Source organism: Adiantum capillus-veneris, chromosome 8 (genome assembly GCF_014529385.1).
Source record: "Adiantum capillus-veneris isolate H3 chromosome 8, ASM1452938v2, whole genome shotgun sequence".
NCBI lineage: Eukaryota > Viridiplantae > Streptophyta > Polypodiopsida > Polypodiales > Pteridaceae > Adiantum > Adiantum capillus-veneris.
In genome coordinates this window covers 122,353,001-122,376,833 of record NC_140938.1, presented here as the reverse complement: position 1 = coordinate 122,376,833, position 23,833 = coordinate 122,353,001, and the positions used below count along the sequence as shown (strand labels likewise).

Sequence of the window (23,833 nt, the reverse complement as noted above, 5' to 3'; positions counted from 1 at the left end):
AGGAACGGAAGGCTCTCCCTTCCCTGAGCAAAAGGAACCTTGAGCACAGTTCAGAGCACTCATCTTGAGCAAAGTTCAACATTCACTTCCGCTACACCTTACGGAATTTCATAAAATTCTGATTTTTTTGGCGAAATTTATTAATTTCTTAAATTTTATGCAAAAAATTATTGCACACTGAATTTTCGAATTCTCACCCAAAAATTTGGGGATTTTCACAATTACAAGGTGCAATCTACAAGTTGATACATGAGGCACCTATGTGCACCAATACGCCCAATTTTCACTACTAAAATTGACCTGTAAATGACCAAAAACACTTGTTTACAAATTTCCAGCAATCTCTTACATAAAAGCATGCTCCCACCCGAGAGTGAAGCATACACAGAGTTGCAATTTCTAAAATGCACTTGTTGTGAGAGAAAAGAACGATGAAAACTTCCCAAAATGCGAGAATAGACTTCTCAAGGGTGTAGGGTTGAATATTCAACTCTTGGTCTCGCAAGGAATTTGCAGGAGGCTCTGATATCAGTTGAAAGAGGAGGTTTGCAAACCCAGGTTGAGTGAGAACGAGCAGGTGTGTGTACGCGTGCAGGTTGTAGGTAGATGCAAAGAGAGAGGTATCGCAAGGAGAAAATGTTGAAGCAGAGAGAGCTCATAAGTTTCAGAAGTCCAAAAACCCAAGTGATGAGGTTTTTGGGACTCGTTTATTAAAATGGGCCATTTGGCCACTTGGACGATGTGAAACCTTTAAAAATAGTCCAAGTGGCCCGAAGGCCAATAAATGAAGTATAATGCTTGTACTGGCAAAAAATGGTGGGCTAAAACTATACAGAAAATATATATATGAAGCTCTCGATTAGAGCTACGTGGTGGAAACGGTCCGGAGGTGACGTTTGGGCATTTAGTGCAACACTGCAGATGTGGTTGTGCGACTTGTGAGTCGGTTGTGTTGAGGAGATTCTTGATAGAGCTAGATTTACTTCAACGGACATCGTTGTACTTTTTGGCGGTAGTCATTGGATGTTATGGTGGCCACATATTATTCAACCTAAGGGTCTTGTAGCAGATATCCTTGTCCGTGAAACTCTCTCTTTGTAGTTGCAGATTGCTCACTCGAGCTACCTGGTGCGTCTTCTTTTCCAGGAGCTGAGAGGGGGTGTTAGAATTAAGGTATCTCTCTGGATCTGTCTAGTCGGCCCCAGTTTCTCCCAAGGACAGGTGTTAGGGAGTGAGGGCTGTTTTGTGGCTGTGCTTGAAATTGGCCCTGACTTGCTAAAGGGCGGTAGACTTCAGCTTTCACCTGATCTTTACACTTTAACTTTACGACACAAAAAAACTGAATGGGCGAAGCAGAAGGTACCGGTAGGTGCGCATCGCGATGTAGTGCAGGATTGGGGCAAGAAGCAGGAGGCGGAGTGCAACAGAGAGGAAGCGTTAGAGATCGAAGCATGAAGAGAGAGAGCTCGTACGTTTTTGGGGAAAACTCAATAAGTGAGTTTTGGATTTTCCCACTTTTATTATAAGTGACTTTAAAAAAATGTGTCCAAAATGTGAACTTGCACAAAGTATAAAAATGTACAAAAGGGGTTATTTAGGCCTTTAACCCAACAACCTCCCACTTAAAGGCGTAAAATGTGTTCAGGTTGAATGTGAACTTGGACAAAGTATAAAAATGTACAAAAAGGGGTTATTTAGGCCCTAATCCAACAACCTCCCACTTAAAGGCATAAATGACGCCTTTAAGTTAACCAACTCCCACTAGCTGTATGCAATGCTCATGTTGAGCCTTAGCAAGACTCTTGTTTGGTGAGAACATTTGCAGGGTTATCCTGTGTATGGATCTTAGTCAGGGTGACTAGACCATCCTCCAATACCTGTCGTATGAAGTTGTACCGCACATCTATGTGTTTGGTACGCGCATGAAACATGGCATTTTTGGCTAAATAGACAGCACTGTGGCTATCACAACCCAACATGGGTGTATGAGCAGGCATGCCAAGTTCTTTTGCAAGTCTGCCCAACCAAATGGCCTCCTTTGAAGCCTCTGTGGTTGAAATATATTTAGCCTCAGCAGTACTCAATGCCACAATTTTTTGTAACCTAGAACACCAAGAGATTGCACCACCAGCAATGACAAATACATATCCACTAGTAGATTTCCTGGTATCCATGTCACCTGCCATGTCTACATCACAATGTCCGTGCAACTTTAAGTCACTTTTGCCATAACAAATACACTTTGATTGTGTACCTTTCAAATATCTCAGAATGCATTTGACAGCTTTCCAATGCGCTTTGCTAGGATTCGACATGTATCGACAAACAACTCCCACTGCATAAGCAATGTCGGGACGAGTGGCAACCATAACATACATAAGAGAACCACAAGCTGATCCATAAGGGATTCCCTTTATTTCTTTCAATGCCACCTCATCCTTTGGGCAATCTGCTTTGCTAAGCTTAGTGTATGGACCCGTTGTGCCACCCAGCCCGCCCGCTCCCCCTGCCACTCAACCCGTTTCCCCGCCCGCCACTTGTCCACCCCGCCCGCTGCCTCTGCCGCTCAACCCGCTATCCCGCCCGCCTTTCGCCCATCCCGCCCGTTGCCTCTGCTGCTGCCATATTCGCATTGCGTCCCCCCTCCCCGCGGCCCCCTTTGTTTTGTTTTTTCGCCTTCCTTCCCGAAGATTTCCTTCAGCTGGCATTGGCAGTACCCCTCCTGGGACAGTGCTCGTCAAGGTCGTTGACAACGTTATCTCTCTTTCCTCCTTCCCGACACAGCAGTAGACACAGATGGAGGCTCCAGCTCCGCCACAGAGGGACTCGCCCGAAGCCCCCTCGCTCGACCCCGCTGAGCCCACCATTCGACTTGCTCTTTCACCGGCAGAGCAAGCGAGCCTAGCCGCAGAGGTAGAGCGCTTGCAGGCGACGTCGGTCATCTGCAAGATTCTCGGCACCCGACCTAGCAAAGGAGAGCTGCGAGACCTTCTCCAGGCCCGCCTTCTCGCAGAGGTGGGCAAGATCTTGGATGTCCAGATTCTCAGACGGGGTTACTATCAGATCGAGTTTGAGACCTCCGAGATGGCAACCAAGGTCATAGCTATGAGTCCATTAGCCATCCGAGCATCACGTGCCCACTTTCGACAGTGGCGACATGGTTTTGACCCGACTTCGGATGTTCTAGTAGAGGAGGTAGACATCCCCATCTCAGTCTGCTTTCCGGGTTTACGGAGGGAGTACCTACCACTTCTTTCCAGGATCGGCTCCGCCATCGAGACTGTCCTGGAGACACCTCGTACGGCAACATCAGTAGTTGCCAAGGCGGCTGGCATCCCCTCAGTTCGAGTTTTGGTCAGAGATACCCACACGCTCTCGAAGGTCATCCTTTTGCCTCGGGTGAGTGGGGGTTGGTTCAGACAGAGTGTGGAGTACTCGGGCCTCCCGAACCAGTGCTTCATTTGCCGACAGATGGGCCACCTAGCGAAGGCCTGTCCACGGAGGAGGTCGAGACCTGCACCACAGCCTCAGCCCCAGCCTACCAGGGCTGGGCCGCAGCCACAGTCAGCGGCACAGCGCACAGATTCAGAGCCACCCTCCGAGCCTAAGGCTCCAGTGGAGGAGGGGTGGCAGCAGGCCCGTGGCCGCCGACGCCAGGGTCCATAGTGACAGCCTGGCACTGAGAGAGGCCCCGAGGTGCCTACTCAACAGCAGTGGGTTCCCACGGGGAACCGCTTTGGTTCTCTTGAGCAGGAGGAGTCCCCTACGCTAGCCTCCACCTCCGCTTCACCCTCGACAGCCGCTTCCCCCTCAGAGTTCCCCCCCCCCCCCCCCCCCCCCCCCCCACCTGCTCCCGTCGCCTCTTCACCTCGCCCCTCTTCCTCTGTCGCCCCATCCCGCCCCTCTTCTCCTCCGCCCCCCCCCCCCCCCCCCCCCCCCCCCCCCCCCCCCCTCCTGCTCCAGTTCCACAGTCGACTCACGAGACTGGTCCTTCTCTGGCGGCTAGGAGATTTCTTGGCAGCGCTTTTACCACGAGTCGCCTAGCGAGAGAGGGTCAGCCCTTCTTGTGGCCCCCTCTGCAGATTCAGACATCTTCCCTTGCAGCTATCCCTCGTGGTCTGACGAGCATTGACCTGCGACGCCGCTGCCGCTGGGACTTCTTCGACTACGGGTTTACTCGCTTTCTCGGCGATTCCGCAGCAGACCACGAGGCAGCGTGCTTCAGGGTCCATGCTTTGTTCCTCGCCGCTAAGTGGACAGAGGCCTTGGACTCAACAGTTGGTTTCTCCTTCCCCCTCTGTGGTAGGGCGGAGACAGAGTGGTCCCTCGACTCAGTGTTGGGATGGCTGCATACACAGGTTCTCGAGTTCTCTCCTCACATGGGAGAACTTTGAGTTACAGATTTACTGCAGACTTTGTGGCCATTGGCCAAGTTTGCGGTGACACCCCCAGACACAGCAGGATGTAGGCACATTGTGGTATACTTCTTTGCGGATACGCAGTTTTTGCCTTGCTATGTATACATTCATGAGGACTCCTGGACAGAGGAGGTTGCTATACGCACGGCTTGTTCTGCTTGGGCTTGGGCTAGGGCTAGGCACTCACTGCAGTCTCGCCTATCTCGAGGACGCTCGGATGCGGATTACTCCCCATCCAAGCCAGCCTCGAAGATAGCACGACTTGCTACTGCGGCAGCATCTGTTCTCTCTCGCTCACCATCAGGATCGTCTCATGGATCGTGCAGGGACTAGGTGGGCCCCAGTTTCAGCGACAGCGGGGCCGATTGCGTCAAGAGCTTCAACGTTGCCTTGTGGGAGGAGAGATTGATCTCCTTATGCTTCAGGAGCACCATCTGTGTGAGAGCCGCATTCGGCGATGTGGTCAGATTTTGCGTGGACGATATGATACCTTTTGGTCAGCTGCTTTTGGACTTGGAGGCATCCAGGGTGGGGTGTGTATGACTATTGCGGATTCATTGTAGCAGGCCATTGTGGGTAGAGGGATTATTGTGCCAGGCAGGGCTCAGTGGATTACTATGCAGGTTCAGGGTGGCCTTGTGGGCATCCTGAACATCTATGCACCCAATGTGGCGAGTGCTCGTGCAGAGTTTTGGTCACAGATTGTTGAGTCTTTGCCGCAGGCCGACCATTGGTGTGTAGGAGGGGACTTCAACATGTTGGAGGACCCTTCTGACAGGATTGGAGGCAGCCATGCTACTGTGCATGGAGTCGAGTTAGCAGCTTGGGAGAGGTTGTGTATGACTTTGAGGGTCTCGGATACATGGCAGCACTCTGGCTTTGTGAGGCCTCCAGACAGTCTTGCCTTCTCTAGATCGGACCGCAGAGTGGGAGGAGTGAATCTATCGTGGATAGATCGCTTCTACACTAGTGACCACTTCAGTGACTTGGGGGGATCAGTGGGCATCCTGGCAGGGACTTCCTTCTCAGACCATGCACCAGTGATCCTCACAGTGGCAGACAGGCAGAGGAGTGGGAGCACGATGCTTCGCATCCCAGAGCGGGTCTTGTTGGACTTAGCACTCAGAGAGAGGGTAGAGGCTCTCTGGACAGAGGGCATGGACAGCCAGGTTCCACTTGCAGACAGAGTGGCTTTAGGCCTAGCTCAGCTGAGCCACTTTTTTCTTCAGGAGTCTCTGGCTCGTCGGGTTGCAGCGAGAGAGGAGGAGCAGCGTCTCAGACGAGGCCTTGCTTCACTACAGAGGATGTAGGAGCAACATCCAGACAGTCCATGGTTGGAGGAGCAGTTACAGCAGGCTCAACATGAGCTTGCTAGCACAGAGGAGAGGTGTCATGAGTTTGCCTTCCACCGACAGGCCTCTCAGTGGACTCAGGTGGGTGACAGAGTGACTGGGGCTTTTTTTGAGACAGTGGGACCTCGGCACTCGCATGCCAAGGTCAATCAGTTGAGGCGACCTGATGGGTCAGTTGCTTGTGAGCCCGAGGATATGCGTGTAGTTGCTACTGACTTTGACCGTGAGTTACTGTCTACTGAGCCCCAGTCAGAGCGGCAGGATGCATGTAGGGAGCAGGTTTGGGCACAGATGCCTTGTCTTGTGACAGAGGAGATGCGCAAGAGGCTAGAGATGCCACTTCAACTTGAGGAGCTGCACACGGCTCTTAGGGCCCTTCCTCGTGGTAGCTGTCCAGGTGAGGATGGGTTGACTCCCAGCTTTTTCTTGGAGTACTGGGACCTGCTTGGCCCAGATCTTTGTAGTGCCTTTCAGTACATTTTGCACACAAGAGTGATGCCTAATAGCATGAGTGAGGGCCTGATCTACCTCATTCCAAGGGTGGCTCCTTGGATGAGATTCGACAGAGGCGCCCCATCACCATCCTCAACTCAGCCTACAAAATTCTTGCCAAGGCTCTGAGTTTGAGGATTCAGCCACTTCTGGAGAGCCTTATACATGGGACTCAGACAGGTTTTGTCAAGGAACGCAGTATCCTTGACAACATCTTCACTTTTTGGGAGGCTTCTGCCCTGGCACGGCTCCGTGGGGAGGACCTTGTGATTCTTCTTCTCGATTTTGAGAAGGCAGACGACAGAGTTGACTGGGACTTTCTAGAGGGTACTCTACACAGGATGGGCTTCTCAGATGCTTGGATCAGAGGGGTGTCAACTTTGTACAGACAGGCTCACAGTCAGGTGCTTTTGGCAGGAGGTAGAGGTGAGCGCTTCATGCTCACACGCTCGGTCAGACAGGGTTGTCCTCTTGCCCCCTTTCTCTTTCTGTTCTATGCGGAGGCGATGAGCAGATTTTTGGTGTCACAGCAGGTTGGTCTGCGGGGCTTAGCACTCCCTATTCGGTGAGATGAGCTACTGGACGCTGAGTTTGCCGATGACTCAGCCTTGTACTTAGAGGGCCAGGAGGCCAATCTGCAGAGATGTGAGTAGGCTCTGGAGACCTTCTGTTGTGCATCGGGCGCACTGATCAACTGGAGAAAGACAGTGGCTTTCTCGGTTGGTAGTGCTCCTGTGCCAGATTGGATGCCAGGCGAGGGTTTCAGGTGGATTCCCCCAGGGACTGCAGTTCGGTACTTGGGTTGTCAGGTTGGTTTGGACTTGTCCCCCGAGCAGCGGATTGCTCCTCTTCTCCTGTCCATCAGGAGAAAGCTGTTACATTGGAGCTCAACACGACTTTCGCTGGCTGGTAGAGTAGTAGTTGCCAACCAGGTGTTGTTGGCGACTATGTGGTACATCACTTCTTGCTGGATCTTCTCGAGTTCTTGTATCAGCCAGGTAGAGAGGCTGATGAGGAACTTCCTTTGGTCAGGTTGTGACACTCAGATTGCCCGAGCCAAGGTGGCTTGGTCGGTCATCACACTTCCTTGTTCTCAGGGAGGGCTTGGGATCATTGATCCAGCACAGCACAGCAGAGCCCTTCTTGGGAAGTTCGTAGTCAGAGGACTTCTTCCAGGAGAGGAGCCCTGGAAGGAGTTCTTGCTGCAGAGGCTTCGTGCAAGGGTGCCTCCGTCAGGAGGCCCTTGGCAACCTTCGCCGATGGATCTTTACAGAGTTGCGCCGAGTTGGTTTGAGCAGGAGACTGGAGGACCGCTTCTCTATGAGTCTGCTTCGATCTTGGGAGCTCTTACGGCATGGCCTGGAGCAGAGACAGCCAACGTGCACGGAGGAGCGCCTACGGCAGCCCCTCGTTTGGAACCCCATGGTTAGCACTCAGAGAGGCCACTTGGTTGGTAGTCGGCCTCATGTTTCTTGGGGTCCTATGGCAGCATGTCCAGCGCGCTCTCTAGGTGACTGGCTAGAGTTTACAGGTTTGTCAGAGGAGGTGCAGGGTTTCCAGCTATAGGGCATGAGAGGGGTGCAGAGCATGTGTCAGGACATCACAGAGTTAGTTCCAGCTGAGTGGCTCAAGCCTCTCGAGCCAGTAGCACCCCGGTGGATGGGAGGCTTCACACGACTGGAGGTTCTCATTTTAGTCAGGGCCTGCTCAGAGTCTGTCTCAGCCCTGTTCTTCGAGCTTCAGGGTGGGGGACGACTACAGCGAGTTGCAGTAGAGGCCCCGCAGGTAGCAGAGTTCTGTTTTCAGAGGATCCGAGTAGTGGGCATCTGTGGGAGGACCCTGACCCTGCAGTTCTTGAGACAGGACACTGGAGGCTATGGGCTTGGGAGTGTTGTCCGCTGGCACGAGTACAGTGGGATCTTGGTGAGTGGCTATGGAGGGACTTTGGTTCATCTGGCGGGCTCGCTGTTTCCGCATCTCTGAGGCTCACCCTGTGCCACCAACAGAGACTGTTCGTGACTTTTGGCTAGAGCTGATCCATACTCTCAGAGGACAGCTTGAGGGACTACAGGGCAGCTCCGACCGCATGCGGGAGCGCCGCGAGGATTTCCTTCGACTCTGGCGCCCTGGGCCTTTCTACACCATAGTCCAGGGGGTGCTCAGATGGCACTACTGTCCACCTGTGTGGCTCTTCCCTCCTCCCATCTCTTGATTTAGCCTCATTGTATATATGCTGTTTTTTCATTGGGAGAGTCTCCCCATCATGCTTGTTGTAGCCCTCTCTTGCAGAGGTGGTTGGTAGCCCTATGGGCAGTTTTCATTAACTAATAGAAGGATCTTTTTCTCGGGAAAAAAAAAAAGCTTAGTGTATGGAGGTAAAGGCACCCCGAGAGACTTAGCATCAGCCATATTAAATCTGTCAAGTACTTTTGCAATGTACCTTTCTTGAGATAAACAACAATTTCAGCTTTCTCTCTCTTTTAATACGCATGCCCAAAATATGCTCTGCATCACCCAAATCCTTCATCGCAAATGCTGAATTTAGCTTACGTTTCAGAGTATCAAGACTAGTCTTATGTTTCCCGGCAAGCAGCATGTCATCAACATAGAGAACAAGTATGATGGGACTACCATCTTCATCCCTTTTCGTATACAAACAATGATCTGCATGGCTGCGTTTAAAACCTTGAGACAGCTTAAAAGTGTCGAACTTCTTATACACTGTCGTGATTATTGTCTCAAACCATACAGAGCCCTTTTCAGCTTGCATACAAGTTCCTCATGTGTAGGAACTACAAAACCTTCAAGTTGTTTCGTGTATATGTCCTCTTCAATGTCACCATGCAAAAACGTTGTCTTTACATCCATTTGATTCAATTCCAAATCAAGCATCGCAGCGAGAGCAAAAAGGACACGTAAAGTCGTAAGCTTTACAACAGGGGAAAAGATTTCTTGAAAATCAATTCCTTCTTTTTGAGCATATCCTTTTATAACCAATCTTGCCTTGTACATCCACAATTCTAATCTTGTACACCCATTTGTTAGGAAGAGCCTTTCTCCCTTGGGCAATGGCACAAGATCCCAAGTATCATTTGCATACAAGGATTTCATTTCCTCTTACATTGCAAGCTCCCACTTACTGTTGGACTCACAGATTTGGCCTCTTTATATGTAAGAGGTTCACCCTCATTTGTCAACATTACATGATCCAAAGAGGGGTTAAATCTCTGCGGTTGCCTTCTCAAACGAGTTGACCTGCATACCCAATGATCTACATTCTCAGGCAACGGTTCTACATCATGATGCAACTCATTTTCAGCTCTATCATGTTGCTGAAAATCATTTTCAGCCAATCCAGGTGGCTGTCCATCCTCATTAGGAGCATCAATATCATGTCCTACCTCTTCTGGCTCAAGGTTAACCGACTGATTATCAATTTCAGCTTGCGGTAATGCATCATGAGGCTCTTTTTCAACATCAATGGGTGGCAGGGAAGGCTCAAATCTGACTGTTTTCATGTCAGATCAGATTTTGTAGCATTCTTAAGCAATTTTGCCACATTGAACACTACATCTCGACTGCGTATTACCTTTCTAAATTGTGGTAACACACTCTATAGCCCATTTCACCTTCTTCCCCATAACCTAGGAAGACTCCCTTAATGGACTTCATATCAAGCTTTGTTCTCAAGTCATTGCATACATGAACGAAAGCTTTGCAGCCAAATACTGTCAAATGATCATAAGAGGTAGGTTTGCGAGACCAAACCTCCTCTGGAATGTCATTTTTCAGCGTACTATTAGGAGAGCGATTGCAAATCTGAACTGCAGTTTTCAATGCTTCCCCCCAAAACTCTTGGGAAAGATTAGCGGTGGACAACATGCAACGCACTCTCTCGCATAAAGTACGATTATACCTCTCAGCCACACCAATAAAAGACGGAGTATAAGGGGCTGTCAACTCTCTTTTAATCCCATTTTCATCACAAAAACGCTGAAATTCAGCAGTACATACTCTCTTCCATTATCAGATTTGAGACATTTTATCTTAGCACTCTTTTGAGAAGTGACAAAAGCATGAAACTTCTTAAAAGCATTAAAAGTCTCACTCTTACTTTTCAACAAATACACCCATCCTTTCCTAGTACAATCATCAATGAATGTAACAAAATACAATGCACCACCAAAAGATTTAACAGGCATAGTGCATACATCGGAGTGAATAAGATAAAGAGGATTAGCTTTGCGAGAGACACCAGAGTAATAAGAAGATTTCTTTTGCTTTCCATAAAGACAATCATTATAAAAATCCAAGTTTTTGCCTATTACATGAACCCTCTTTAGAGAGGAAAGCACATCAATACCCTTTTGGCTCATATGGCCAAGTCTCTTAAGCCACAATTCCGTGTGTGAAGCAACTTCAACACCAACAAGAAACTTGCCAGGCAAAGCTTTGCATCGAAGATAGTACAAAGTACCTCTTTTAGACCCTTTTGCAACAAGCATAGAGCCCTTAAGCAACTTCCATGAACCCCTAGCAAAGATGGTAGTATAACGATGTGCGTCTAACTGGCCAAGAGATAGCAAACTTTTCTTATTACCTGGTACAAACCTGACATCATTCAACACAAGCTCTTAACCATTGTTAAGAGCCAAATGCATGGTACCCATTCCTTGAATTTGGAATTCAACACTTCAAACAAACCACGGCTTGGCAGCTAGAGTGCTTCCAAGCAGACAGTGACACCACGTTGGATTTCTTTATTCAATTGATTCTGGAGAAAACCTATAATCCCCTACGTGCTGTCCGGCTTTTTATAGGGCTGTAAATGGCCTTTTCTAACCTAAATTCGTCAGCATAACTATTGTAGAAAGCTTCACAGACAAAATTTTTATGACATATGTGACTTTCCCATTGGAGCACTTTACCAAACCTGGCGAGAAATTACAGCACGCTGAATTCTCTGTTTTCGGCCCCGAAAATGCAATAGAACACTTGTACAACGATCCCCTAGCTTCTTCGAAGCTCTTGGTGTATGAGGGATAAAAAAGGGTCAAAACCCTAAACCTGCAAAAATACACAACAGGCTGTAATTTCCTGTTTCGGGCTCCATTTTGCGTGCCCGTTGCATTCAAAGCAAGCCCTTGAGCTCCCGCATTTGTAGGGCTACTTGCCCTTTGATTCAGACGAGATTTCTCGTGAAATCTCACCGAATCAACATGTGCTTGTGGGGGATTAGCCGCTAGCTAATCCACTGTAAGAGGTTGTTGCCTCGGCAATCGCGAATGAACCCACACAATTTTACATACATATGAATAGCCCTTGAGCTGTGTATCACGATTCTGTATTCAAATTGGGAGAGAGGTGCACAAGAGCGGAATCATCGTGCTACATAGAACAAAGGAGAAGGCAAGCTTTCCATTAAAGCTGTGATTACTTGCACCCACTGCTGACACACATACTAGGCTCACAATGTGTAAAATCAGTTGCATCTCAATAGGGGTCCAAAAGGAGAGGGTCTACCAAAGAGCAATGTGCAATAAGTGCTTCTAGACTTATCTCAACAGGGGACCAAGAGGAGAGATGGTTACATCTCAAACCGGTCCAAAAGGAGATAGTCTATCCAAGAGCAATGTGCATCTAATGGAGCTTAAAATACCTTAGGGTTAGCTTCATTAAAGACCTCCAATAGTTAGTGTTAAAGCCCTTTGACCTTAGTCAAGCTAGGATTGAGCTTGAGGTGGGAGCCCGACCTAAGCTTGAGGTGCTTGTCATGCTTGATGACTAAGGTGCTTGAGGTGCTTGTCGTGCTTGATAACTAAGGTGCTTGAGGTGCTTGTCATGCTTGATGAGGAAGGTGCTTGAGAAGCTTTCTATGCATGTGGGTGCAAGAAGTTACAATGCAATGAAGTTGGTACAAAAAAATGATCTTTTTAGTGATGTGATTGATCTTTTGGGGAGCATTGGGGGGGGGAGGGGGGTGGATCAAGATACGTGGCCATCCAAGAGCCCACATGCGATGGCAAGAGGAGTTGGGGCGATGGATATATGCTGGGCCGTGAGCCCTTGTTGGTGTGTAACGAGGAGAGAGAGCTCCCTTGGCTTGTGGTGTCTATGGCGTGGCTCTGCTGAGCACTTTGTAGAGGCGCCAATCGGCGGCCTTGGCGGATTTTGCTGGTGCGGCGACGTTGTAGCAGCTGTTGACGGTGCCGGTGTTGTTAGCGATGAACGACAGCTATACGCCCTGCTGACGTGGCGGCCAATGAGGGCTCTGTTCTGCGCAGCCTTCAAGGGCCCATATTTTTTAGAGGTAAGGACAAGGAGAAGCCCCTCCAGTAGCGACCTCGCTAGTGCACCCTTCTCTCAAGTCATATGAGAGAGGGAGATGAGCAGTGAGAGAGGGAAAGGGACATCAAGGCAAGTCAAAGTGGGTCAAGGGCCGTCAGCTATAGTCCGGACACAAGTCTCCAAAGTAGCAAGTGAGGGTCAGTTCATGTGTAAAAATCCCGAAGGGTGCCAAGAGGCAGTTCAAGGTGCAAGGTGGAGATGAAAAAGAGGATTAAAAATAAAATAATAATCAAATATCAAAAAATACTAGGGGGCACTAGTGACATCGCTAGTGCACCCTTCTCTCAAGTCAAGCTAGAAGAGAACAGAGCATGCAAATGGGTCCAAAATTTCCAAAATTGAAGTGCTAGATGAATCAATGAAAGTGAAGTTTCCAAAAATGAACAGGGCCTCCTTATAAAGGCCATTTTTGTATCATTTTTAATGTTTTTTTTTTTTTTTGGGCACTATTGAAAGGGGAGAAGCCCATTGAGTTGTTGTTGGTTCTTTTCTTTCAGTTTTTGTTTTTTTAAGCAGTTTGTGAGTATCAAGGGAGGTTTGAAGGAGCGCGAGGAGCACGTAAGGACTCGACGGCATAGTCACAAGGGACGGGGAACGGGGTACGGGGCTCAAATGGATTTTTAGTGTAAAAAAGAGGGCGGGACGGCAAGTGGGGACGGGAAGCCCGAAAAAGGGTGTCCCCTGTTACTATGCGAGTCGACGGTGGTTCAATTTACGGGAGTTTTGTGGTTAGAGGGTTGCAATTCAAAGGGCATACCGAAGTGGGCGTATGCAACAGAATTGTAAAAGAGTAATCAGAAGTCTAAAGCTCTATCACATGTCAGTTGACAACATTTCTTGTGACTCGCTTCTATGTTTCTTATAGCCTTATCAGTTAATAGCATTCTTATTTGCAGTCTTTTCTCTTACACTCTCTCTATTGACCAGTAATACGTGTATTAAACCTTAATTAAGTCTATCTGCACTCATTTATCCTAGTTTGAACGTCAGCTAAGCTCCTGTATACAATGAGAAGCTCGACGCTTTCCGGGTCGACCTTGGAGAACCGCTCTCTCCGACATTTTTGGTGAACCCCACGCGAAACACCGGGTGAGAGAGTGAAGATGTAGTGCAATAGGGGGTACAAACTCCGTCTTTAGCAGGATTTTGTAATGCAGAGCTCACTATGTGGCAGACGGATTATGAACTTGATGATGGCGATTCAGAGGGGGTGCATGATAAATTGCAATTTCTTAGTGTCGCATATGATTGGGTTCATCGAGCGGATGATATGGACAAGGCAGTAGATGCAATTTTCAATATGCATGCTGAACTTTGTGTTATAGAAGTTAAACTATATTTGGATGAGGAAGAGAAAATTGAAGATCATTCTATAGCAGGTATGGCCAATAATATGCATGTCATATGTGGAAAGCCTAGTTCGCAGCTTGAGATGTGCAGGGTAGAAGATTCTTCGAAAGTGGTGGACCCAAAGACTATGTGCTTATTTGATGAAGATTTAGAAGGTTTCTCAATTACAAATGCAAAGGGTACCGAGAAATCTGGTTTCGTGCATGAACAAATCTATCCAGATGCAGAGATTTAGCGGCTGATGTTGACCTTATGCAATTGTTGGATGAGGTTCTACTAGATTTTGGGCGTGTACCAAAAAGGGAAACTTTTCTTGATGATTCTCGAGAACCACATGAAGAGAGTTTTGTCGGGGCACTCACGGATTTAGAAATGCATGACCAAGATTCCTATGCTAGAGGAGGTAAGATGCACTACCAATGTTCCTACGCACGATAGATGATCACCAACGAGTTGAGCAAGTTACACAAGGAATATGGCAGTATTTAATGATACCTAATGATATAGGGGATTTAGTGTGTTTTGATCCAGGAGGATTCTAGAGTGCTTATGATCTATGTATGTGGTTTTATATACCATTTGATTCGGGTGGAGATGATTATGTTTATGGCTTGGGACGGTTGACTTATATGCCATATAATCCAGGTGGGGTTCATGATGGTTTATGGGTTGATAGATGCTTACGTTCTATTGTTAGGAAATTCTTGTGTTTTCATTATGATCCTGGAGTGTCACCTGCACATCTAACCCTATGTGTATGTGGACAAGCTATCTCAGGTCTAGGGTTTCGGTCAGCCTAGGAAGTGTTCTGGCACCTTTGTGAGCCTGTGCGCAGGCTGTGCATGTCCAGTCACTTAAGAGTAGTTGCATATTCTCTGATTGCACATGAGTACCACCCAGCATATGCATTGTCCAAGCAGAAGGTCCAAATTGTGGCCAATTTTGGGACATAACATCTACAGAGAATTGGGCATTTTAAATATTTAATTTGCCAACTTCCAGTGTCGTGGGCTGTAGGGATGATTGCTCGACCCAGTTCTCAGCAGCTATATACACAGATAGGGGGCACCCATTTTTAGCAGAAGAAGCTCAGGCGACTTGCAGTGCAACTTCTCAGTAAGACCGGCAGAAGATCCCTTAGCGTTTTCAGCCAACAGAAGCAGCTAGAGTTTTTGGTTTCCAGATCCACTAGCGTTTTCTACAGTAGAATCTCCCTAGCGTTTGCTCCAGCAGCAGATCAGCCTGGCGTTTTTTAGTAGCAGAACAGGGCATGTGATTGATCAGTGACTGATGTCTTTGTAGAAGTGTTTGATTTGGGGAATTTTAGTGCATGGGTACATACAGTCAATGTCTATTGAAGAAAGTTTCTGTTCTTTGGTTGTTTTGCAGGTGTAATCGAGGGTGATTACAATCCTTTCAAGCGAGGGGAATGTCACAAAGTGATGACCTGATGTGCCCAAATGGAAAACCGAGAGAACAAGAGAAACTGAATCGAGAAGATGGGCCGAGTGGGCTAAGGGGCTAGGAAATAAAATCCCCTACCAACTTATGGATCACCGGTTGGGGGACCTAAAACCTAAATAATCAAAAGCTTGAACCCTAAGTGGAATTTTCGTAAATTGCGCCGATAGATGACGCGGCAGACTGTATGAATTTCTGTGATTTGCGCTGGCTATTTTGGGCAGCTTTTTGTGCGAGCATGATCTCATTGTACATTTGTTGGGGGTTTTCCCATATATCTTGTATATGGACCGATGGCCAATTTTCATGTAATGCAAAGGGTGAAAGCCCCACTTTCACGCGTGCACGTGCGCACACACACACATAGAGATAGAAGAAGAAGAAGAAGAGAATTTTAACGTCGTAGGAAACTATCCCAAGAGACCTTAAAGATCTATCCAACGAGGAGAGTTGAGCTCAAAACCTGTTATTCAAGAGGGAAATGGCATAACCAATCTACCACACTTAGGTGATAGAAAGGTTATACCGTTTTCCTCTTTTTATTAGCGCGCGTGCACACACACCCACACACACACACACCTGAGAGAGAGAGAGAGAGAGAGAGAGAGAGAGAGAGAGAGAGAGAGAGCTCTTTTTGCTGTAGATTCGAGAGGTTATCTATATGATGAGGCTGGTTTTGACGATGGAAAGTTGCGATATATTAGACAAATAAAAGCCCAGCAAAAAAGTTTAAGGTGAGTGTTACCCATTATGAGGTACTTCAAGGAATTCTATGAAGCTTTGTGTGATTGCTGGTTTTCTATCCTAGAGAGTACACCAAAAGCTATCCACGTGCCAAGTATTGTGATGAGGCTAAACCGTGGGCTGAGAGGTGTGAAGTGGCATTTCCCTGTGCAACTCAGAATGAGCTGAATCACTCTGATGCCATTGCATTGGTCAATGGAGGTTGTCGCTTCTTGGTTGAAGGTATGTGGCTATGTTTTTGTATTGTTTCATAATTCGCGAAGTGTGATGCCAGGTTGGGTGTTGCAATGCACGACTGAGGTATTATCTTGATATCTTTATTGATTCGTGGTGTTATAAGTTCAGGAGCTGTGATGCCATGCACATCGGAGGCACTTGATGTGCTGAGGAAGTCCAACGTCTTTGTTGCTCCGAGCAAAGCAGCAAGTGCAGGGGGAGTAAGTGCTTCATGGAGCATATTTTAGTGGTATCATCAAGCCATGATGCTCAGTGTCCACATGTATGCAGGTAGCCGTAGCAGCCCTTGAAGCAAACCACAGCATCACTGAGATCCAGCTGCAGTTCACAATAGAAGAGTTCGACTCTCGACTGATGGTAGATGCATTTTGTTGAAGTATTGTGTGAAGGTAGCAACGCTATCATATCATCATCATTTGTGATTTAAGTTTTGCAATGCAGGACTTTATGCGAGAGATCTATGTGAAGTGTGCAAAGGCTGGTTATGAATATGGCATTTCAAAAACGAACACAGAGTAAGGAAAGCAGCCCTTGGAAGTTGGCTTCTATGAGCTCAAGTCTTAATTTGCATAAAGTTTCATAATATCAAGGAGCTGGGGTTATGGTTGCTGTTTTGATACTCTTTGATTTTGATTACAAGTCACAAATTGTTATTTCCTTACAGCATGTACATCCATGTGTTCGAAGGCATGTCTACAGTGTCTCTTAGTGTGAAAGCATGTTGTGAAGAGCTCTGTTTCACCATAATGACACTCTAGGTTTGTGTATGTGGGGTGGGGTTTGGACAGGGCACTGGTGCATGGTGCAAACATTGCAGCCTTCTTACAACTTGCGGAGGCTATGCAAGAGCAGGGAGTTGTCTAGCTCAGATTGAACTGGATTACCATTCTATTTATTTATAAGGTTTCGCTGGCAATGAAGCTGAAGCCCATACCTGACGTTCTGTCGATGATGCACGTATAAGACGTGAGCGCTATCACACGCAGATCACTTCCTCGACCCAAAGTCCAGAGTATCAAAGGGAGTTGCGGTTTGCTCAATGACCGGGCTTTTCTACTCTTCAATTACAGGCCCGGCCCATCAGTTGGACCTTGGAAGGCCAAGTATGCGTTTCTACGAATGGAAAATGTATCATTGTGTAAGCATTCTTTAGTTGAGTGGTTGTATGTTAAAAGAAGAGGAGAGGTTGGTTTGTGTCAGTGCTGCCTAGACACAGTCTAACCTGTTTCAACTTAGCTAACATCTTTCACTTTTGCCCATTTTGGGGTGGCTGTGAATAATGCACAAGGATGTTCAAATTAGTATGTGAAGCTTGCTCTGCAGAAAATCAGCAGCTCTTTGTAAATTACAAAGGTTCTATATATTGTCTTGTATACGGAGCTGGGAAACTGTTTTCCTCCTCCTTTCTAAGTATGGACTCCATTTTTTCTGCGTTTCTAAGTTTGCTCCTTCGTAGTGTGAAAGCTGTGCCAGTGCAGATTTTGCAGATGTTGATTGTTTGGGGTCAAAATAGCATTCTTGTTCTTTCATTTCAAGTTATGACTCCAAAATTGAGCATGCACTGTCGGACACAGGCATGCAAATGGACATATGAAAATGTCAGGTTTCATTTCCTAAGACACTGGTTTTACTTGTTGGCATTTCGCACACTTGGAAAATTGCACTCAGTATCAAAGGCTTTTATGTCTTACTAACAGCTGCATACCCTTATTAATCTTATTCCAAACAAGCAGCATCTCTCTCTCTCTCTCTCTCTCTCTCTCTCTCTCTCTCTCTCTCTCTCTCTCTCTCGCACACACACACACGCCTATGCACCACATCATGGTCATTTTTCCATTGGAGGCTGTGCTTAGGAACTTGTATTATGCTCTCTCTCTCTCTCTCTCTCTCTCTCTCTCTCTCTCTCTCTCAATGTTTGCAAGCCCGCCATTTGCAAAGTAAGGTTCACTGTTTGCAACGGCTACATGCATGACTTAAACCGAAGTGCTTTGGCTATGCCAACTGGGGGAAGCAAGGGGGCAGCTCAAGTAGGGTGCCAGCGTGAGGAAGCAAGGAAGGCAACCTCTTTCTCTCTCTTCCCAACGAACTACAAGTGGTGAATGTGCCATGTATCAGCTTGATATTCGGAAGAGAGCCTACTATGCGTTCACAAATGTGTGTGTCAGCGAGAGGATGTGAATTGTTGAATTCTCAAGAAACATCTCTTTGACTTACGTAGTAAGAGGATAACAACTCTTGGATTCTCAAGACACATCTCTTTTGACACCTTGGCAACAATCTGATACCAAAAAAAAAAAGAAAGAAAGAGTGGAGGATCAATCCAGTTTCTCTCTCAGATGAAAATTGAGCAAGCATTGAGTGAAGTGTAGTCGAGCGTCGTGTGTCGCAAGCTCTTGCTCCACTTTCTAGAAGCACAATTCAGTGTTGTGTGTTGCCAGCTCTCCCAAGTGAAGGCAGCCTTTTCAGTTGAAGTGCCACTCGCAAGTAGAGAGTAGAATTGGTAGTAGGAGCAAAGGGAGTCTCTCAATTGATGCAAGTATAGGGTGGTATTAATCTCGCTACTTCAATATAGTTTGAAAATGTTTAATAAATTTTTTAACCCGTATATGGCGTATTATACACATCTCGTATAACGTATAATGCAACTTAGCACATAATAATTTGTTTAGGTTGATACTCACACGGCTACTTGTAGATCCTAAAATAAAATCATTAGTTAGTCTAAAGATTCCCCTCCCTTCCTTTGCCCTTTTTGCTTCCCTTCTCTCTACATCGTATCGTGAGCCTTCCCTACAGACCACAATGATCCTCTACGACTCTTCCTCGGTATCCTGTACCTCCATCTTTCCCCTACCACTCAAGAGCCGACACCTCCAATGCTTCCCCCACTCAAGGTTCCAGCAATGTTGCCAGAGCGTGCTCTCTCCCTCTCCTACTATGTACAACTACCCTGCAGGTAGCACCTTGTTCTTAAACAAAGCAATCCTGTTTGGCTGTCCATGCTTAGCCACGCACATCATTGATGTGGAACTCAACAAACTGCAGGCATGCACTCACAAGCCTTGCCTTGGTGCTCTCGTTTGTAGAAATAGTGCCTCATCTATTGGAGTTTCCACAAAAATTCCATGCAAGCTACTTTCCGAAAACAACTCCACTTCGCCACACGCACCCTTTTAAAATAATGTTTTCTTTTTTAATTTTCTCCAGTTGGTACCCCCTACTTGTAACCACATAGTTTCTGCAGACCGCCTATAGGACTGTAGATGTTGAATGGGACATGCATTTAACTACTGCTTACATTATAATAAATATAATTTTTGTAAAATATTATTAAGGTATGTTTTTGTAACCATGTACTATGTTTAAATGTTGAACAATATATAAGATTGATAAAATGGTCGTGATTTAAGCTACTTTCTATAGAAATCTATATTTGAATAACAGACTAACAAAATTTTAACATAATATATGTACATAGTTGAAATATATACTATTTATCTTAGGATATAAATAAAAATTCAATTATATTTATTTGTACGAAGGGATTTTAAAAATTAAACTATAAATTTACACATGAAAGGACATGGGAATACTTGTATGGGTCAATATCCTCTCAAAATACTTTGATTGATGCACAAGAGGCTCTCAAAAGTCTTCTCAAAAGTCTTTTTCATTGAAAGACATGATTTTATAAGAACGTTTTGGTTAATGGTAGCCTAAGATTTTCCCACCCCGAACACCAAGAAAAGTAGATAATGGAAAAATTAGCAAAATATCTCTATATTTTGTGGAAATTCCCAAAATACCCCCTCATATTACAAATATTCCCAAAATGCCCTTGTACCAAGTTTTGATATCCATTTTTTTAAATAATAGAGATCTATCTATAAGAGTCTTAAACAAACGTTTTCACCAATAAGCTGACAAATATTGATATTTGCATCTACAAATAATGAAGTACATGATCCTTAAAGCCCAAAGTACGATAATAAATTGTATCCCTAATATTTTCTAACGATGGAGAATGAATATTCCTATCAAGAGTTTCTGTCTTGAGAAATATTTGTGGGATTAATGAGGGGTATAATGGGAATTTTGATTAAGGCTCCTCACAACATGAATATAGGAGCATGAGACATAAGCCCCTGCATCAAAATTGTCCAATGTTGTCGATATCCGGTCAATACTTTTTTCTGAATTACTTAGAAATTTGGACTTTTTGGTAGAACACAATTTAGATTTTACTATGGACCAAGGGACCCCAAAAAACTTCAAACTCTTCCTTGTTTTATTTACAACCATAATGATATCATTGTTCATTGGCTTGCCTAGTGTACTTCACACCATCCTCTGCTGAAGTAGGCATCTCTTTCACTTGAAATCGCCACAAGGGATACCACATTTCCATGGTTTTTCCCACTTAGTGCCAAATTTCCTTAAGTGGATATTTGTGGGAATAAAAATTGGAAATACGTATTTCTTGCCGGTTATTTATTTAGATCAAAGTGGGAAAACACATGCAACTAGGAAATTCTAAATGGGATAAATATTACCTCCTCCTCAAGTGGGAAAGTTGGGGTGCTCCAAGGCGTTAATTTTCCCAATTTGAATCTTTTTCCCAAGATAGAGCAAACTTTTTTCTACGTTGTCTTAGTTTGCTTTCTTTTCTCTAGCAACATTAATTTTCTTGAATGTTTTGGGTCAAAATAGCATTCTTATTCTTTCACTTCAAGTTATGACACCGTCGCACACAAAGACATGCGAAATTCGAAGTCTTACAAACAACTACCTACTCTTATTTATCTTATTCCAAATGAGCAACAACTATTTTGCGCAACCTCTCTCTCTCTCTCTCTCTCTCTCTCTCTCTCTCTCTCTCTCCCCTCAATGTTTGCAAGCCCACCATTTGCAAAGTAAGGTTCGTTAACTATGCGCATGACTTAGACGAAAGTGCTTTGGTTTTACCGACTGGGTGAAGCAGCTCAAGTAGGGTGCCAGCTTGAGGAAGCAAGGAAGACAGCCTCTCTCTCTCTCTTCCCAACCAACTATAAGTGGTGTGAATGTGCTATGTATTAACTTGAAGTTGGGAAGAGAGCCTACCATGCGCTCACAATTGTGTCAGTGAGAGGATAAGAAACATCTTTTTGACTCTTTGTTTTTTTTTGTTTTTTACCATAAAGGGCGAGAGCAGATTTATATTAAAGAAAGAGCGCAATTACAAAAAAAACTACCACAAAGGGTATAGTTCGGTCAATAGATACAAAATCTTGGTGTAACGCCTAGTGAGAAGATACCAATTATTTGATTCTCGAGAAAAATCTCTTGACAATAGTAAGGAACAGTTACACTTTATGGGGCAAGTAGGTGATACAATTTTTATAAAGAAAAAGAGTGGAGAATCAATGCAGATTCTTCCTCGCAAATAAAAATGAAAGTTGAGCGAACATCGAGTGAATTGTAGTTGAGAGTTGTGTCTCGCATGCCTTTCTTCCACTTTGTGAAAGCACAAATTCAACGTTGTGTGTTGCACGCTCTCCCATGCGAAGGAGGCAGGTAGTGTCTCAATTGATGCAAGTATAGCGTGGTATTAGCGTTGCTACTTGGAAAGAGTTTGAAAATGTTTAAATGATTTTTCTTACAAACTGTCTCCAAGGGGAAGGTACAAAGACGTGATATGCTTCTCCTCCTTCAGTTGGGATTGCTTCCCATTGAGGTTACTGGCATGAAGAGAGTAGTGGACTACATGATAAAGATGCACCAAAGATTTCAACAATGTCTCCCTAGAATTGCATGGAAAGTAAGTAGAGCTTAAAGAACTCTTTAGCCTTGGATGCATGCAAGACTGTACCACATGATACCTAACCTCTATGTGTTTTGACTTGGAGTGAAACACGAGGTTCTTTGCTAATTCCAATGCACTCTGACTGTCACAATGTAGCACTAGAGTCTGGTGTATACCAAGGTTTCCCACTAGCCGAGATAACCACATAGCTTCCTTATTGGAACTAGAAACTGCAACATACTCTGCCTCAGTGGTGGAAGACAAAGAATGGTCTGTTACTCTTTTTTAATACAAACTCAGCAGTAGTAAGTCTAAGGTGATCCCGTTTTCAAAAAAATCATTTAGTGAGAGTACTTCAAATGTACAATCATATTTGTTAATAGGGGAAATTACCAAAGTACCCCTCTAATTTGAGGAAATTCCCCAAACACCCCTCAAATTTCATAAATTCCCAAAATGCCCCCAATATTTTGTCATAAATTCCCAAAATGCCCTTCAAATTTTCCAAAATTCCCAAAATACCCCTGGTTGTGAGACTAAATTTCTCGAAAAATAAAATTTTTGTAGGTGTTCACAAGAAGAGTGATTGTCTATCGTACAAGATGCTAAAACTACAATTTGAGTTGGTTACGTAGGCTTTGGAGATGAATTGCTTCATTATTTTTAGACATAATTGCCTTTTTTGCGATGGTAACTGGTGACAAAATAAATGCTGAGCACTCAAAAACGGATCTCAATTGTCAAAAACGAATGAAGATTAGAAAATCTTGAACATTCCGACCAAAATAGATACAAGGGTATTTTGGGAATTTCCTCAAATTAGAGGGGTATTTTGGTAATTTTCCCTTGTTAATATCTAATTTTTTCTTAATTATTTATTTTATAATCTTGTTTATTTGAGAAATTTATTTTTAATTTGTTTTGTGTCCTCAATGAAAAAATTTCAACATCAAGCATTGACTTTAATATGTCCTAGATTTGTTAAATAGAGTGTTGACAATTAGTCTTTTCAAACTCTTTAATTTGCCACTCTCTCTCAACTCCATCACTAGATCTATCTTCACTTATTAGTCTAAGGGGTATAAGACCAAGAGTTTTTGACTTGCCTAGCCAAGGCCTATGAAATGCACCTCAAAGCCAATTCACTTCTCTCTCTCTCTCTCTCTCTCTCTCTCTCTCTCTCTCTCTCTCTCTCTCTCTCTCTCTCTCTCTCTCTCTCTCTCTCTCTCTCTCAACCATAGGTGACAAGTAGGTAAGTCCTCGAGAGTCTCTCGCAAAATCTTAATTTTATTTTTTTTAAAAGGACTAATATACAGATGAAGGTAATCATAGACAGATAGATTGATAGGTTGATAACAAGATATAAAATAGCTAAACTGACATATAGAGACATAGATAGATATCTAATGAGATAACACATATAACTAAGACACTGAACACAAAGTGGATAATATGTCCATACAACATGGGTGTTAATTATCATTTATTTAAAAACCATTCAATCAATTAAAATTTGAATTCAATCAAATGTTTTGGTCATATGTTGACTATTTGGATATTTATGGAGATATGGATTTTTTGAGATAATTTTTTAAAGTAGGGGATGAATAATGCAACTTATAGTCTAGAGTCCGTTTCCTCCTATATAT

The 23,833-nt window shown here is 45.0% G+C and overlaps 1 protein-coding gene across 2 annotated transcripts in view; it reads left to right on the top strand.

The window, feature by feature from the left end:
* LOC147452874 (Amino acid dehydrogenase family protein) overlaps window positions 1-17,837 on the top strand; it is an 88,612-nt gene extending 70,775 nt beyond the window's left edge. For both annotated transcript variants that reach the window (XM_086518457.1, XM_086518458.1), the window contains exons 10-15: window positions 16,065-16,155; window positions 16,230-16,387; window positions 16,511-16,602; window positions 16,673-16,759; window positions 16,844-16,917; window positions 17,191-17,837. In XM_086518457.1, the coding sequence (XP_086374583.1) occupies window positions 16,065-16,155; window positions 16,230-16,387; window positions 16,511-16,602; window positions 16,673-16,759; window positions 16,844-16,917; window positions 17,191-17,266 (578 nt within the window). In that variant the 3' untranslated portion in view covers window positions 17,267-17,837. The remainder of the gene's footprint in view (window positions 1-16,064; window positions 16,156-16,229; window positions 16,388-16,510; window positions 16,603-16,672; window positions 16,760-16,843; window positions 16,918-17,190) is intronic.
* The last annotated feature ends 5,996 nt before the right edge of the window (window positions 17,838-23,833 follow it).